Here is a 16,397-nt window from a genome sequence, read left to right on the forward strand (position 1 = left end):
CAAAATACAATTTGATCAATATTAGTACATAAATTCATGATTGTGAATGCAGAGAATAATAAAAGAAAGAAAGAAGCCTATACTGAAAGAAACAAAGAAACCAACCTATAAAAAGTGCTATGATCATAAAATGCAAATGTCTCAGTGCATAAACAATAATTCAAAAAGGCATGTTAGAACTCTCATTCAACCCAAGCAAAGCACATTCTAAACATAAAAAGGGGGCATGAAACTTGAATTTTTGTTTATAGAGAAAATAGATATGACAAATTCTAATACAGCAATAGAACTGTATAATATAATATCCGCTATCAAATCATCAAAATGTAATATACAGGTGAGACATTAGAACTGGAAAAATTGGTAAAATCTCACCCTACTCTATTGAAACTCTTGGCTTAGTATAACACCACTAGGAATCTCTTTCTTATAGCCACAACTAAATGTTCTATATAAGGGGGCAAAAGAACATGTGAAGGGTAAAATAAACTTCTTGGGGCGCAAAAATTAAAAAAAAAAAAACAAAAACCTGCAACTAGCACCCTTCAAAATCGTTAGCACCAAAATATCTCCATCCAAAAAAGAGTACTAATTTTCTTTTTTTTTCCTCATTCTTTTTGGCCGCATTTCTTATTTACACTTTCAGATCAGGACCATATTTCTTGGATTTGAACACATCATTGTCACCAAGAGATTTTTTTTTTCAGCTCTAAAAATTAGAATTCCAATTGATCTGTGTAGGCTGAGGCTGATGGTAAGAGCCTGAAGGGGGTCCTACAGCTTCGACAGGCCCAGCCACAGCCTGAGACTGTTGCAAAAGTGTTGAAGGCGAAACTACCGTCTGCCCCGGAGGATAGATGCCTGCAAACGCCCCATGGCTGGCCTGAGGCGCGGGGAATGTAAGATGTTGTCCCTGAGGAGTGAGGTTGTACAGAGAATTAACTTGCAAATTTGATACATCTTGGCCTGGAGCAGGTATCCAGACAGCAGATCCTTCACTCTGAGATTTAAAAAATGGGGTCAAAATAACTAGAAGATTCAAAAACTTGGACAGATGCTGATGAAACATGATCTCCCACTCGACCGAGAAAGAGAGCGTGAAACTTAAACAGAAACGTTAAAGAAGGTATGGAAATGAACTAACCTGTTGTGCAGTTGTATAGATATGGTTTTCCTTCAATTGAGACACAGAAATATCTTCATTTCCAGCTGAGCTTCCTGCATTAACGGCTGGACTAGGTGCATATCCAACAGGAGGGTTGATATAAGATCCAGAAGGAATTCCAATATGGGCTGAATTTCCTGTGTTCGCTCCAGCCTTGAATTGAGGGAGAGGGAATTTGATCCCGGCTGCAGCAGCAGCAGCTGCGGGTAGATACATGTTGCCAGCTGATGGCTGTTGAGGGAAGCCATTATGGCTTAAAAATTGGTGTATTGGAGACAGATAAATTGGAGGGTAATAGTGGCCATATGGAAAGAAGTTGGCCGGGTAAGGTGGCCTGAAAAGGGAAACTGATTGTGGAGGTACAGGAATAGGGCTCTGCAGAGGTGGAGTTGGGCTAGGGCTAGTGACGGTCTGGGAACTTGCAGGCTGCAATTTGAAAAGGACAAGAGGAAGTTAAGGAAAAGGGAATGTGTGGAAAAGGAAACAAATACTCATTGTTGCAATTCCAATCAATTGACAGTAAAAGAAAAAAGTGCAATTTCTCAAAGTAACACTACAATCCAAAGCTAAAGCATGGAGAAACTTACAACATAGTTAGTAAAACGAGATGTTTCTTGAGATTGAGGTTCAGTTCCCTCAAATTGAACTTGCTGATTCCCTAAAATGATGGACTGGTAATAGTTTTGAGCACTTTGAACGTTGGGAATTTGATGGCCCTCTGGAGCCAACAATACCTCCTGCTTTGGATGATCAACCTTCAAGTCAGTGCTAGTTACAGCATTGCCTTCTGGTGGAGCAGATGTCTTTTCAATCATATAGGGCGAAGAATGTTGAAAATCAACTTGATCCCCTTGTTGACTCAACGATGCAGTTTGGTCCCTACACTCAAGTATGAATACCATCAAATCAAAGATTAAAAGGAGCACACCATGGCTCAGTTAATAAACTTGGAGAGAGAGAGAGAGAGAGAGAGATCAATTAAAAGCATTACAATTCATAAAAGAAATAATACCCCAGCCCAGGATTTCCAGAGGGACATGAAAGAAGTATTCACTTTCTCCGCAGAGAAACTCTACACCTTTAAAGTGGTGACATTAAGGTATATTATGGTAATTACCTAAATGGAGGAGTTTGGCAAAAGAATAAAGCTATGCTGACCCAATAACAGACCATCTCTACAACATTTTAAAAAGGTTTATAATTTGATTTATACAAAAAAATTGAAGCATTTAGACCACAAACCTAGAGATGGCATCTTTGTCGCTTCCAAGAGAAGATTCAAGAGCAGGAGAAGGGTTATGGTCACCATCAGCTCCACTGCTAGATGTTTCATTTGGACCCAAGGTATCAAAGCTTCCAAATGTCAGACCACTTTTTAAAGCCTTGGGTACTTGGAAATGATTAGGAAAAGTAACATGTTGCCTCAATTCGGCTGAAGATTGCACACAAGCATCAGAAGTTGGAACCTCGGAAACATTAGCTGTTTCAGAAACAGAAGTGAATACACCAGCATATTGAAAGAATTGAGTGAAGAATTACTTGTGAACATAGAATTAAAAGATTTACCCAGAGATGGCTGGCTACTGGAGCTAGAAGATGACCCCAAGTTTCCATTTAGAGAAGCAGTTGAGACTTGAGATGGCTCAAAGAACCGATTGTTTTCAACATTGTTTGAATAAGGGGCATTCATTTTGCTTGCAGAATTCACAGACACGGAATTTTCATTTTTGGGTGGTAAATCACTAGCTTCATTAAGAATAACTTTATTCCCTTTGACATGATTTGTTCCAGCAGACATCCAGGGACTCCCAACTTCCCTACTAATAGAACTACTGACACCAGGATTATGGGAGGAAGATGATGCAAGTACAGGATCCAAAGAAGAGGTATGACCAGTGGATGCAGCAGCAGAAGTGAGAATTTGACCAGAACTTGACAGTGACTTTCCTTGCTCAGTGCTGGTAACTGAGTTAAAGGTTTGAATAGGGGAAGTAGCTGCAGCAACAGGAGCAACTTGGGGTTGAACATTTTCTTGATTGCCGGTGTTGTTATCAGTGGAACTGCTTTTAGGGACAGTTGGAACACTCCCTGCAAGAGATTGGCCACCAGAACCATTGCCAGACTTTCCATTGGTTTGATTTGTAGCGATAGCACCATGGGTTGTATTAGCAGGAACTCTGCACTTGAAGAAAATTAAATTTGAAGAGGATGCATGTAGATTCAAAATAGAGTATATTAAAGTATAAATGAAGATATTGAAACTGGTGTAATACTATTAGCATCAATAATCAGGTGAGGTGAACAACTTAACCTTGTGACTTGAGATGCTGCATTAGCTTTTGTTTTCTGCAAAACTGGCTGAGATGAGGGTGCATGATTTCTCTCTGCACTGTTATTGATTCCATTTTCCCTACGCATTGCAAGGTTCCTCCCACCGCCACCGCCATCTAAAAGAGATATTTGTAAAACAAAGTAACGCAACTAATGAGATAAAAAAGAAGTGGCAGGAGATCAGCTAATACATAAGACAGATCTCTATACAAAAAAACATGTAGGAGAGTTGGTCTTTTTCATCTTGCAACAGCAAAATCAAAACATTATTATGAAAGAGTTTCAGATCAAAGATTGTAAGAAAATGTTTAAAGAATCAGCTTGTGCTAAGTTTTTAAGAATTGATGATATCCTAAAGTTATGTTTTAATGTAGCCAAGCTTCCTGGTGACTCTTCTGAAAATGGATGGCCGTAGACGAAACAGAGGTAATATTAGAGACTTCAGTTGTGAAGTTATACCAGAAAAATTGGACGTGTAACCCCCGGAAGCACCCCTTAACCCCCTCCCTTGTCCACCTTGCTTTGACCGAGAATCCTCAGAGGTTCTACTCCCAAAACCCTGGAATGATCAACAAACTCGAATTAGTTAAGGGTGACAATAAATACGAGAGAATATAATGAAAAGTACAAGCTCATTTACTCATTTACAACAACTTGACATCTACAATGGCCACAACACAGTATATAATGCAGACACAGGCAATTACACATAACTTCAAATCTTCCACCCTTCAGCAAATAATATTGAACAAATTTTAAACATGGCATATAACCAGTAGCCAACAAAATGGTAGCAATCAAGATATCTGAATTCTGAAGAAACAAATAAGAGGTCCATCAAGGCATCATTTCAACTGATATATTATTCAGGCTCGATATTAATATGATTCAGCAACTCAACTTTCATAAGCACAAGTTACGAACCAACTTAGACACAATTATATAATCACATAGCAAGTAACAAGTGAAGAAGGTAAAGAACTATCCAACAGAAAAGAAAAGTTACCTCCTTCTTTCTGTCACGTCTCCTTCTCACCTCATGAAAAGTATCTGTGAACAAACCAAAATGTATGAACAAAACCATTCACATAAATAACATTAAAACCACAGAAAACTCAGAAATGCCGTTAAAACATTCATAAATGATTATAAGCCAGAGTCCTTCTCCTTCAGCCATTAAATAGAAAGTGCGTGAGCTGAGATCCTGAGGGAGATATAAGCAATCACAATAGCATGTTAAGAACTTAAGCTAATACCACCAAACCCCATGTTTTAAATCATGTTCACACGCATTCAACAGTTGCAAAAGTCCAAACTTCTGGTATTCAAAGCACCAAACAAAGTTCCCACAAACCAATAAAAACATCAAAAAGAGATTAAAACGTCCATGAAAATGATAATACCAGCTCAACTTCAATAATCACTGGCTTAGCTAATACTCTAGTAAAGCTTAAAACTTGAAACCGTTATCTTCAAATCCCTAACAACAGAAATACTATAAAGAACAAACACCAAAAAGGGTCGGTAGCCAAAAGGCGCAAAATAAGAAATCACAGTGGATCGCAAGGGAAACAAAGGAAGACCCAGATGAGGGAACAGTAAAAAGTAACATTTTTTATCATTTGGGATTGAAGAAATACAAAGAGAAATGAATTTGAAAAAAAAGAAGAGAAGAGAAGAAAACCTAAATAGAGAAGCTTCTGAGCGGTCTCATTGGGATCCATGGAACATTCACGGAGGACGGCGTAGATTTCGTCGTCGGTGTGCTGTTTTCCGGTGATCTCTCTGATGTCATGGATGGTCTTCCGTACATTGTTGGGGATCGGAACCCTAGAAGACCCGCCACCGCCGCTCATCCTTTTTCTCTAATGCTTTTTTTTTGTTTTTCGCTGTGTTAACACACACAAAGCACAAAGAAGAAGAAAAGGGGATAGTGTCTTTAGTTTGTGTCTTATAAGGGACACAGCATCAATGATTATTTTTATAAACTCTTAAATCATATAATGTTAGACCAAATCATTGTGATTTCTTTTTTCATTTTATAGAAAATTATAGTGAAATATTACTTTTTCCCCAAGCAATTCATAAAAATATATTATTTTTAAATAACATAAATTATATTAACCTTCTCTGGGGTAATAATAAATTAGGATTTTTAACTAACAAATATAGACCAAAAATATAACATATTTAAAAAATTAAATTAAATTACTCTTTTAAGGGGTAATACACTAATACTACACTTTATATATAAGAAGTATGAACAGTTAACTGAATTATTATATTCATATTTCGGATACATTTTAAATACGATTCTATTGAACACATTTTAAATACAACACTTATTGATACTTGTCTGACACGAATATCTTTTGTATTCAATTATATTTTAATAAAAATATTTTTTTACTAAACACGCTTAGACATAATTAAATACTATCAAGTATCGAAGTATTTAATTTGATTGTTAACCTGTATATTAAAATAAGTTTAGAAATAATATATTATTATTTATTGAAATAAAAAATATTTTATATATTTTATATAATTAAAAAATTAATTTATATTTTATTTAAAAAATATTTTATATTTTATATATATTTTATTTTTGTATCTTACAAAAATTTAAAATCCGTATATTTGCATATCTTATATCATACTGAGTCCAAGTATGTAGACAGTGGCTTTACATATATATAACATCAAAATCATTATTACATTTAACTAAAATTGTCAATATAAAAAAGTTAAATTGGAATTAGTTTCATCCGATTAGACTTAATTAGAATGGACTAACCTAGTACTTCGGGTTCCGTAGCCCAATAATTTGAACATACTTTTTAATTCTTTTTTGCAATTTGAAAAATAACTTCCACAATATTAATCAATCTACTCATTTCATTTGTATGAATCCATCATGTTATAATTGTTTGCGGGAACGATTATGCACGTATGGGCTAAAGGATATTTAAATGCATTAACTATAAAAAATAAATGTGCATAATACACATACACATAGCAATCGTAATCTTCAATCCATTCTTTTTTCTTTTTTTTCTTTTCCTATTTAAAGACAAGAAAGTTGTAAATTTAATAATACAATTAGTCAGCTCAAGCTAATTAAAAACTAACCCCAATAGGTCAATATATATCTGTATATATTTCTAGCATCATTAGATTTTTGAAATGATTATATAAGTTATCATACAGTCATTTTGGATAAAAACACTCTTGAAAATTCATTAAATATACTACATAATTATATTATATGTACATTAAAAAAATTATTTATCAAATATATATTAAAATATAAAATATATTAAAAAATTATAATATATATAAAATAAGAATTTAGTTAACCTATATCTTAAAAATACATAATAAAATTACTAATAAAAAACTTCATTATAAAAAATTATGTAAAACTTGATTTTTAATATAATTATTGTGTATTATTAAAATAAAATATTAAAAATTATTAATAAAAATTTTAGAATATATATTAGTTAAATCCATATAATAATTAATTTGATAACTGCAAATAACACTTTTTATATCTAATAGATAGATTAGGTCAGCTTCACCTTAAAAAAAAGTTAATTTAAAATAAAATTTAGAGAAAAGGATAAATAGGTCTGAACCTTTTGTTTTGCGGACATTTTGGTCCTTAACCATTGAAAAATACTTTTAAGTTCCTGACCTTCACAAAACTTGGACGGATCAGTCCCTCCGTTCAAATGCTTCTGTCAGAGACTGATCCGTCCAAATGTCTCCGTCAGGGATTGATCCGTCCAAATTTTGTGAATGTCAGAGACTTAAAAGTATTTTTCAATAGTCAGAGACAAAAATATCTGCGGGACAAAAAGTCAGGGACCTATTTGTCCTTTTCTCTAAAATTTTAGTTAGGTATAAGAAGAATAATATTCAAGACGACGTCGTTGCAGTCCAGTAGCTGAGCTGACACAGTTGATAGGAGTCCAGTGAAGCTAGCTTGTTCTTCATTCTTTCACTGTCTTCTGATTTCGGAATCTGAAATTAAAATCTGAATCTTTAACCGATTGAATCGATCGATGGGTAGCAGCAGCGGCGATCTGAGGTACGAGCTGTCACAGAACGCATACATAAAGCTCGTTCTTCACTCACTCAATCACCCTACTTCCTCCGTCAACGGTGTCCTCATCGGCCGCATCTCCCCTTCAAACGACGCCGTTCTCATCGACGATGCCGTCCCTCTCTTCCACTCTCACCTCGGTCTCCTCCCTCAATTGGAGATCTCTCTCATGCTCGTACTCTCTCTCTCTCTCTAGGGTTTTGTGCTTTTTTTTTTTTAATTCTGTTCTGACTCCCAACATGTTGCACTTTAGATTTTGCGTTAAAAAACCTTACTTTCTAGGAGAATTTGTAATTTAAACTGTTGAGTTTATCCTCTTTCCTTCTGGTACAATTATCTTGTTTGATTAATTTTCTTATTTTCTGATTTAACTCTAATGTAAAGTAGCATGCTTTGTGCCGATTAATTTTGTTTGCTTGGTTTTCTAATTGATTGATTTGTGGATTTAGCTAAAGAGTGCCATGTTGGTCAATAGAGTCAAAGTGGAAAGCTTTGGTTCTTTCAATGCATAGAGAACTTGAAGAAAAAGTTATATTTGCTGTTAAAAAGTTTGTACTTGTAGTATCCTTTACATTGGTTAGCAAGACCTTTGATTTATTTGTTTTCAATTCTTTTTCATCTTGTGTGACATAGATAGAGGAGTATTTCTCTGCTAAAGGGTTGAACATAGTTGGCTATTTTCATGCAAATGAGAGGTCTGATGACTATGAGCTTGGTGGTGTTGCTAAGAATATTGGCGATCATATATGCCGCTACTTTCCTCAAGCCGCCATTCTCTTGGTATGTGCTGGGATTTTCTTCTGTTTTTGTTATGATTCGTGTGGTTGTGGTTGTCATTTTCGTGTTGTTCCTTACCTTTATTCGCAGTTAGATAACAAGAAGCTTGAAGCTTTGAAAAAGAGCAAGGATCGTAGCGCTGTAACGCAGGTTAGCAGCGTTTATATAGGAAACTACAATCATGAAAGCCTTTAATCTTCATTTGTTCTATTATGATTGTATATTTGTATTTACTCTGTGGATTGTATTTGGGATTCCGTATATAAGCACATTTGATTATAAATCCTTACCAGCGTTTGTAAGTATTGAAGCTGTTAGAATATGTGCATCTTTTGTAGTCCCCTTAAGCACTTTGAGATAAATGCTCTGCTTTGATTATTTTGTTTTTTGATCTTTTTTTTTTGGGACCTTTTTCTGCTGCATTAAGCTCTAAATTTAGACAATAACTTAGAGGGATATTGGGGCCAGCATCTTTGTGTTGCAATTTGTAATATCTTGGAACTAAGATCTGATGCAGGATTGTAAATTGCGCCTCTGACTTTGTTGCATCATTCTCTCAGTCTCAGTTTCCAGAAAATAGAGTCCCTTGTTTGATTGCCAACATTTTGCAGCATATTGATCTGTCTAGTTTGATGAATAGGAGAATGAAATTGTTCTGTCATGCAATTTGTTTCGGTTTATTATCTAGGCACAGACTTAATGCGTTATAAGGTTTCAAACAACATTTGTATGGATAAAATAGATCACATGCTATTTGTCTCTGGATGCATCTAAAAGGCATATTCATTTGTTATTTCTTTTAGTAAATTATAAAAAGGAAATCATTAACATATGGTTCTAAGTGTTTATACTCTTATCTTGTTGGTTACATTAACCAAGATTGCCTTTCTCTTATGATTTAGCTTTATGTTAGGGATGCATCTAAGAACTGGAAGTTGGTTCAGTCGGAAGGGAACAGTCGATTCTCTCTCAGAGAGCCATCAGCAAATCTGATCTTGTTGGACTATATTTCAACCGAGAAATGGAAGGGTATTGTAGATTTCGATGATCATCTTGATGATATAAGCAAGTAAGCGCTTTCGCCATGCAGCACTTTATATTCTGGTATTATAATTGATTACACACAATCTATAATCTATTTCATTATTTTTTTTTTTTCAGGGATTGGCTAAATCCAGGGCTCTTCAATTGATTCCAGCCCCTGTATTCTCCACTTTTACTTAATTCATTGCACTAGAATACAAATTGGTGATGTTTTCTCAGCTATGAACAATAGTGGATAGAGAAACATTTTTCAGATGTATAAGCAGGATGTTTTCTACCTGTTTTGACAATATTAAAATTCTTCTGTCCCATAGGATTTTGGTTTTAGAGCCTTTTTTTTCTTAATTACTTCGAATTCAGGTATATTCATTGGAGTTTTCTTAATTAGTCATATCATCTTGATTTACGGTTTGCTTATGACTTTATATGTAGTTGCAATTGTAATTGTGAAGTTGGACAATCGATTGCAAAAATTTAAAGAACCTTTTTATTAAACATAAAAATAAAATGAAATGGCCCAATAACAATAAGAACCTTTTTGGTTTATTTGAGATTGTTTGCTTTCATGCTAGAACATATGCTTTTAACTTTCATTGCACACATATACCTTAATTACAACTTGACCAGAGAAAAGGAAATAAAAGAACTAAAAGGTGAATATAACATAAAATCTTACTAAACACAATAAATATTATTGGATCCTAAAGTGATTGCTGTTTGTTTATATCAAACGTGCCTGCTATGCAAACAAACTGCAATTTGTTCTTCTACTATTGATACTCTATATTAACACCTCCATGCATGGATTTCTTATATGAAACTCATAGAACAGGACAGCCAGCAGCAACTACACCTGGTGCTGTGGGGCATTTGGCCAGTTGGCAGTGATCAGTTCCATCAGCACCCCACCAATCTGGACCAAAAATATCATAGTTTTGGAGTGCAAAATAGAGTGCAACAGCCATGAAAGCAACTCCGGCATCCAGGGCCGCCGAGAGGATGTAAGTATGGCGCGCCCACCACACCTTGAACTTCTTGTAAACATAGATGTTGAAGAAGATCCCCACAATTCCCCACGTGATGTAGTTCACAGATCTCGCTGGTGGAATGCTGCTGGCGCCTTGCATAATGAGTGGTATGTGTATGAGTCCAATCCACTTGTGCTGTGGGAACTTTCGAGAAAGGAACCACCCTGGAACCGGCGCAAGGAGACCAATGAGGAAAAACCAGTTCAGCTCCGGGTAGATTCCTTTCTTGGTGAACATTCTTCCTGGCCCTACGATCCCCCATATGATCGACGCATTATAGAACACATCATCTCCGGGGCATGTCCATGGACTGCTCTCTGGCAACTTCGATGTGTCACATATATTATCGATCGATGTAAGAAGCCACCATGCTGTGCCAAAGTACACGACGGAAGCCACCAGTGTGCCTACCAGCTACCAAATACAACCTTATATACGGTGTAGCATTAGATACATGTTGGAAACTATGGAATCAAATGCCTACCTGCACAATGAACATAGATTTGGGAGGAATCTTCATGTAGTGGCCTAATTTGAAGTCATTAAGAAATCCAAGAGCTTGAGACATGCTAATGTAGCCATAGGTCTTGAATGTTACATTTGCAAGGGGCTTTCCCGGGTAAAGGTACCCAATGATTAACTCTGTGATCACATTGAGTCCAACTTGCTGCACACAACAACTTATTTATGTTCAGAAACATTTCCTTCAAATTAAAGTGGTGATAGATTGTATATAGTTGAAAACATGAGCCAAATAGAGGGAGTAGATTACCTGGTTTGTTGTTGCTTGAATGATTCCAATTGGCAAAGTGAAAGACAGTCCAATCCCTAAAGACATTAAGACTCCCCACCATGGCAGTTGGAGTTGCTTTCCAAAGCCTTCACAAGATATCAAAGCTACCACAGTCATTAGAATCAAAATGGAGATAAACCACCATTCAGGAACCTGTTCATAGTTCTTCTTCATGATTCTTGTATGCACATCTCCAAGTTTTCCCTTAAGTGCTTCTGTTGTGCTTCTTGTCATCCGGTATATCGTTCTTCAAATCGACCAAATATATATATGACCCACAAATTTCAAAAGATAGAGATTCACATGCAGTTGTCTTCATTGAAGTTGATAGTTGAGAACTGTTAGATAATAATTTAGTCAAACATGTCAAATCACTTAACAGTTCTCAACTATCAACTTAAAGGTAATTGCATATAAGTTTGAATTTCAATTTAAATATATATGAATGATGAATAGTCTTACTAACTTACTTTCCATGAAAGAGTAGAACATGTGAAATAGTGGCAGTGAGAGTTGCAAAGCTCAAGCCATAATCAAGTGCAAATATGGCACTAAGATAAATCTTGCTATAACTGTTGTAACCTTCCATATCAATGTCAAAGCTTTTTGCATTTAGAATACGGGTAACATTGTATTTTTTTCCAGAAGAGTCAAATGTGTGAGAACTAATGAGAGGAAACTTCTTAGCATCTTTGATGTTGTTCCAATAGAAGAGTGGAACAAGAATGTACACAAAGATCACAAATCCAACCAATATGTTGATGATGGCAAAGCTGGGGTAAGCCAAAGGACTCCCAAAGAAGCCGGCCACCGTGTTCCAGTCGAGGGCGAACGAGCCGATGCCAAGGCCATAATAGCCTGAACCAATTTGTTGTGCAGTGATAGATTTCTTCCATATCAAGCAAACTATAGAGATAGCTTGCAATGATTGGAAGAGGTAGCCTGGAATAACATAATATGCAAAGCTCGCTCCAAACACTATTAAGAAGAATTGCATCCTTGTTAATCCTCCTTTAGGCCTTTTTTCTTTCTCATGCAATGTCCTGTAATCTCATTCAAGAGTAATTTATCAACCATAACTCATAAGCTAAGGATTAAAGCCATATCCCTAATACAATGTAATATTCAGAATCATGTTAGATGTACACTAGAATCAGTTACTAGTATAAAATACGTGTTAAATATATGATAACTGATTTTAGTATATAAATAGTATTTTTGTAATAATTATTTAGAACCTAGTGATTTTGGCTTTTCCATTATTTTCTATTTTTATTTTTAGTATTTTATTTTTTTAAATTTTATAAATGAAAAAATGATAGAAAATATATTTTTTAATATTTTCATTTTTAATATTTTATTATGAAAATTATTTCACACAGCCCAAATTAATATGTTAACTAATTAATTAGCTTAATATTCTTGACAATATATATCTATATGAAGGTGAAAAATTCTTCGAAAAGTATTAAATAAATAAATAATCTATCAACTTTGGTCAAAGTCAAATGGATTGGGTTTACATGTGTGGACTGTGGAATGTGGATACCTTTAAAAATAATTATACAATGATTATTGTGATGAGTAGAGTCTAAAATATTTAAGTTATAAATCTTAAATTATGGTCTTTAAATACTAAGTTATATTTTTTTATATTATATTATATTATGCCAGTTGTCTTTTTAACTATTTTTCCATTTTTTTTCTTTTTTCATAATTTCGTTTTTATTATCATTGTATATTCTTTTATTTTTTCAAAAAATATTATAATGAATATTTAACTTTAAATTAATTAATAAAAATGCAATTTAATAAATAATCTAATAAGACCCTATATATGTTAGTAAATATTAAAATAAATTAAAATACCTGAATAGAGACACCTGGACAAGATTTGTGGGCCACCACATGTAGGGAGAGTCAACAAGAATACTTCTAAAGATTCCAGCCCATCCATAACCAAGCATCTAAAATAATTTCAACAAAATCCTTAATTCTTGAATTTTAGACTAAAAAATATCTCAAAAAAAAAAAATAGAGTAAGTAATAAATAGGTTTCTGATTTTTTATTTTAAAAATAAATAAATTTTGAACTAATTAAACATACAAAAATGTTTCTTATTTTTTAAAACGTGAGACATCTAAATCTCTCTAAAATTTATTTATTTTATATTTTAGACGAATAAATTTAAATATATTATATTTTAAAATGCCAATAACATTTTTGTATTTTCAATTAGTCAAAAAAAAAATTTTTTTCCTCAAAAAAAAATAAATAAAATGATTTAGGGTACCTGAGTTGACATAGATAACATAAAAGCAGCAAGTGGATGAATGCCTCTATGATAAAAAGCCTTGACAATAGTGATGATGTTAATTGCATAGACACCACTGGATCCAGCACTTGCAAATAATGTTATAAGGACATGTTCTTTCATAGTGAATGGTCCTGGATTCAAGGTAAATGACCATTTGGTCAAAGGAACACTGATTTGCTTTGTGGGAAGTGTTGCAGCCAAGAATTTACCAACTGGGAGTGTAACAATTTGGACTGACACAGATGTAAGTGTAAGAGGGTTGGTTCTGTAACCAAAGAATTGGTTCAGAAATGAAAGAACCACACATGATATGATCCCAAGAAGCCATGTCCTAAATGTTAGTGCTGCTTCATTTGGATCATCACTTATTGGCACTGTTAGCCTCACTTGTTCAATTGGAGAATCATCTACTTCCTCATTCTCTCCTTAAAAAAAAAAAAAATTACAAAAATGTGAGTTTATTTTTTTTTTATGGGTTTTTTTCTTATTCACAAAATTGTAAAAAAAAAATTAAATATAAAAACGCAAATCAAACGCATCTGTGATGGAATTTTTTTACTCATAAAAATAAACATTTTTGGTATTTTAAAAACAAATTAAAATAACACCGATTTTTCTGTTATTTTTGAGACTCGGAAAAAGAATTTCGCTAATTATTTATATTAACAATAAAAAATATAAAAAATAAAAATTAAATACAATATTTTGATATTTACGAAATAGATGATCAAATTTTTTTTTATGTATAAAAATTAATACAGTACAAAATAAAAATACAAATCAATCTTTGGGTGGAATATATGATGGAATCCTTTTTTGATGCATAAAAATCAATATTTTTTATTGGTTTTTTTCTTATTCACAAAATTGTAAAAAAAATATTAAATATAAAAACGCAAATCAAACGCATTTGTGATTGAATTTTTTATTCATAAAAATCGATAATTTTTTACTTATATTTTTGGTATTTTAAAAACAAATTAAAATATTGATATTTCTGTTCTTTTCGAGACTCTAAAAAAGGATCTCACTAATTTTTGACATTAAAAATAAAAATCAAACATAAATTTTGATATTTACGAAACATATGATCAAATTTCTTTGATGTATAAAAATCAATACAGTACAAAATAAAAATACAAATCAAACGCATTATTTTACTATTGGCGGAATATATATATGATGGAATTCTTTTTTTATGCATAAAAATCAATATTTTTTACTTGAATTTTTGTATCTAAAACAAATTAAAAGATTGATCCTTCTGTTATTCTTGAGGCCCTAGGAAGGATCTTACTAACTTTTGACATTAAAAAAAATTCAAGTCTACAAGATCAATTCAATAGATGTTGAAGCAATTAGCATTGTTCATCACCATATTATTCTTCATTTAATTACTACTATTACAATAGTTAATTAGTACATAGAATTGTATATGTACCATTTACTCTGATTTTGGATTGAAGCTTCTCTTCATTCTCATTGACCACCCAATCCATTGCTCTCTGGCCACTGATGAGAAAGCACCAACCTCTGTGTCTCTTTCAATCTCGTACCTTGTTCTCACACAACAAGAAAGGAACTACACTTTTATAGTGATGGACCCTCTTAACTTGATATACCTTGTATTTCATTATCTCTTTTTTTTTTTAATGCATATTTAAACATGTATGTATCTTATTCTTATATATTCTATGTATATCTTATGATATCATTGATGCGTCATCAATTGAATGTATAGGGAAAAAAATATGTGGTATTGGGGGAGAGGAAAAAATGATACTTATTTTAAGATGGAATCTCTTATATTTAGAAAAATAAAAGCTGTTCACAACTAAGAGTAGTAATGAGTAATGACTCATGCTGACTAAGTAGAAAATATCTCTTTGATTCATCTATTAATAAATAAAAAATTTAAATATATATTAATTTTTTAAAACATCAAAAACATAAAATTTAATTACTTTCTTTTATATCTAGAAATTATAAAAAAAGAGTTAGGATTTTCTAATTACCTTTTTTAATATTTACTCCCACTCCTCAAATTATTGACTACTTGCAATTTTTTAGTTCATTGAAATATTGATAGGTTTGAACTTTGAACTTTGAACATATTTTTGTCTAAATATATTAAACTTTTAATAAATAAAAAATGTAAAATACAAAATGCTAATTTGAGAAGAAATAGTTAAATTTGTACTAGTGTTGTTGAAAATACTATTGATTAATTAGCTGGCTGAACCATTTTGGAACATTTAAATGGGAAAATAATTTTATGTATAACAAATATATAGAATGCAAACAAATTAGAATAGATTGGTAAATAATAAATTTAAAGGATCTTAAAAACATTATAAATTTATAATTTTTTTTTGTTGCCTTGTGACACACACAGATATACATACACTAGTCCTGTGTATATAACCGAAAATCTTTGTATGTACATGTTGTATTTTAATTAATATGTGATCTCAGAAAATTAATTGCTAATTAATACTCATTTAATTTCAAAACAAGTAACTCATTTATTTTTTTTATGTTCTTTGAAAAAGAATGTATCTAAACAAAGGTTAACGTATTTAGACAAATTCTTTGTCCAAATGCACTAATTTTTCACTCATTCAAAAAAACAAAAAATAGTAAATACTCTTTCATATCCTTAATTATTTGTCTGAATGATAAATCAGTATTTTATAATTCAAAAACTTTTAATTTATCCTCAACTATTTTTTCAAATTTTATAGATAACTAAATAAAATTGTGTCTTATCTTGTTTTATAATCATTTCGTTTATAGTAAAAACGAGATAAATAATAGAATGTAAATTAGT

The 16,397-nt window shown here is 32.6% G+C and overlaps 3 protein-coding genes across 4 annotated transcripts; 1 reads left to right on the forward strand and 2 right to left on the reverse strand.

Moving 5' to 3' along the window:
* Positions 1-229: 229 nt before the first annotated feature.
* On the reverse strand, positions 230-5,519 carry LOC112766447 (GBF-interacting protein 1-like). The gene is made up of 9 exons (XM_025812347.3): positions 5,181-5,519; positions 4,503-4,546; positions 3,956-4,055; positions 3,477-3,612; positions 2,732-3,342; positions 2,408-2,645; positions 1,753-2,044; positions 1,145-1,591; positions 230-1,000 (listed from the first exon to the last, which is right to left on the reverse strand). The coding sequence occupies exons 1-9, from the start codon at positions 5,350-5,352 to the stop codon at positions 710-712; spliced, it is 2,331 nt and encodes a 776-aa protein (XP_025668132.1). The 5' UTR covers positions 5,353-5,519; the 3' UTR covers positions 230-709.
* Positions 5,520-7,418: 1,899 nt separating this feature from the next.
* On the forward strand, positions 7,419-9,815 carry LOC112765036 (ER membrane protein complex subunit 8/9 homolog). 2 transcript variants are annotated; one of them, XR_011875410.1, is made up of 5 exons: positions 7,419-7,782; positions 8,241-8,387; positions 8,475-8,534; positions 9,298-9,453; positions 9,546-9,815. XR_011875410.1 is itself a non-coding variant. In XM_025810892.2 (5 exons), the coding sequence occupies exons 1-5, from the start codon at positions 7,567-7,569 to the stop codon at positions 9,574-9,576; spliced, it is 621 nt and encodes a 206-aa protein (XP_025666677.1). In that variant the 5' UTR covers positions 7,419-7,566; the 3' UTR covers positions 9,577-9,815. The 2 variants fall into 2 exon arrangements, 1 of the variants encoding a protein (XP_025666677.1); XM_025810892.2 differs by having other exon boundaries at positions 9,287-9,453.
* Positions 9,816-9,949: 134 nt separating this feature from the next.
* On the reverse strand, positions 9,950-15,215 carry LOC112765035 (oligopeptide transporter 5). The gene is made up of 7 exons (XM_025810891.3): positions 15,009-15,215; positions 13,544-13,992; positions 13,119-13,216; positions 11,720-12,292; positions 11,229-11,496; positions 10,941-11,123; positions 9,950-10,870 (listed from the first exon to the last, which is right to left on the reverse strand). The coding sequence occupies exons 1-7, from the start codon at positions 15,064-15,066 to the stop codon at positions 10,250-10,252; spliced, it is 2,250 nt and encodes a 749-aa protein (XP_025666676.1). The 5' UTR covers positions 15,067-15,215; the 3' UTR covers positions 9,950-10,249.
* Between the last annotated feature and the right edge of the window lie 1,182 nt (positions 15,216-16,397).

The sequence above is a fragment of the Arachis hypogaea genome, chromosome 17 (genome assembly GCF_003086295.3).
Source record: "Arachis hypogaea cultivar Tifrunner chromosome 17, arahy.Tifrunner.gnm2.J5K5, whole genome shotgun sequence".
NCBI lineage: Eukaryota > Viridiplantae > Streptophyta > Magnoliopsida > Fabales > Fabaceae > Arachis > Arachis hypogaea.

What these genes read in the sequence shown, in the direction of transcription:
- LOC112766447 (XM_025812347.3), bottom strand. Translation starts at nt 5,352, where the DNA reads ATGAGCGGCGGTGGCGGGTCTTCTAGGGTTCCGATCCCCAACAATGTA. An exon ending in TTACACGTCCAATTTTTCTG is followed by an intron (nt 3,613 to 3,955) that starts GTATAACTTCAC and finishes TATCTCTTTTAG; the next exon opens with ATGGCGGTGGCGGTGGGAGG. An exon ending in GCAGCATCTCAAGTCACAAG is followed by an intron (nt 3,343 to 3,476) that starts GTTAAGTTGTTC and finishes CTTCAAGTGCAG; the next exon opens with AGTTCCTGCTAATACAACCC.
- LOC112765036 (XM_025810892.2), top strand. Translation starts at nt 7,567, where the DNA reads ATGGGTAGCAGCAGCGGCGATCTGAGGTACGAGCTGTCACAGAACGCA. An exon ending in TGGAGATCTCTCTCATGCTC is followed by an intron (nt 7,783 to 8,240) that starts GTACTCTCTCTC and finishes TGTGTGACATAG; the next exon opens with ATAGAGGAGTATTTCTCTGC. An exon ending in CTCAAGCCGCCATTCTCTTG is followed by an intron (nt 8,388 to 8,474) that starts GTATGTGCTGGG and finishes CTTTATTCGCAG; the next exon opens with TTAGATAACAAGAAGCTTGA.
- LOC112765035 (XM_025810891.3), bottom strand. Translation starts at nt 15,066, where the DNA reads ATGGATTGGGTGGTCAATGAGAATGAAGAGAAGCTTCAATCCAAAATC. An exon ending in TGTTATCTATGTCAACTCAG is followed by an intron (nt 13,217 to 13,543) that starts GTACCCTAAATC and finishes AAATTATTTTAG; the next exon opens with ATGCTTGGTTATGGATGGGC. An exon ending in TTCAAGCAACAACAAACCAG is followed by an intron (nt 11,124 to 11,228) that starts GTAATCTACTCC and finishes TGTTGTGTGCAG; the next exon opens with CAAGTTGGACTCAATGTGAT.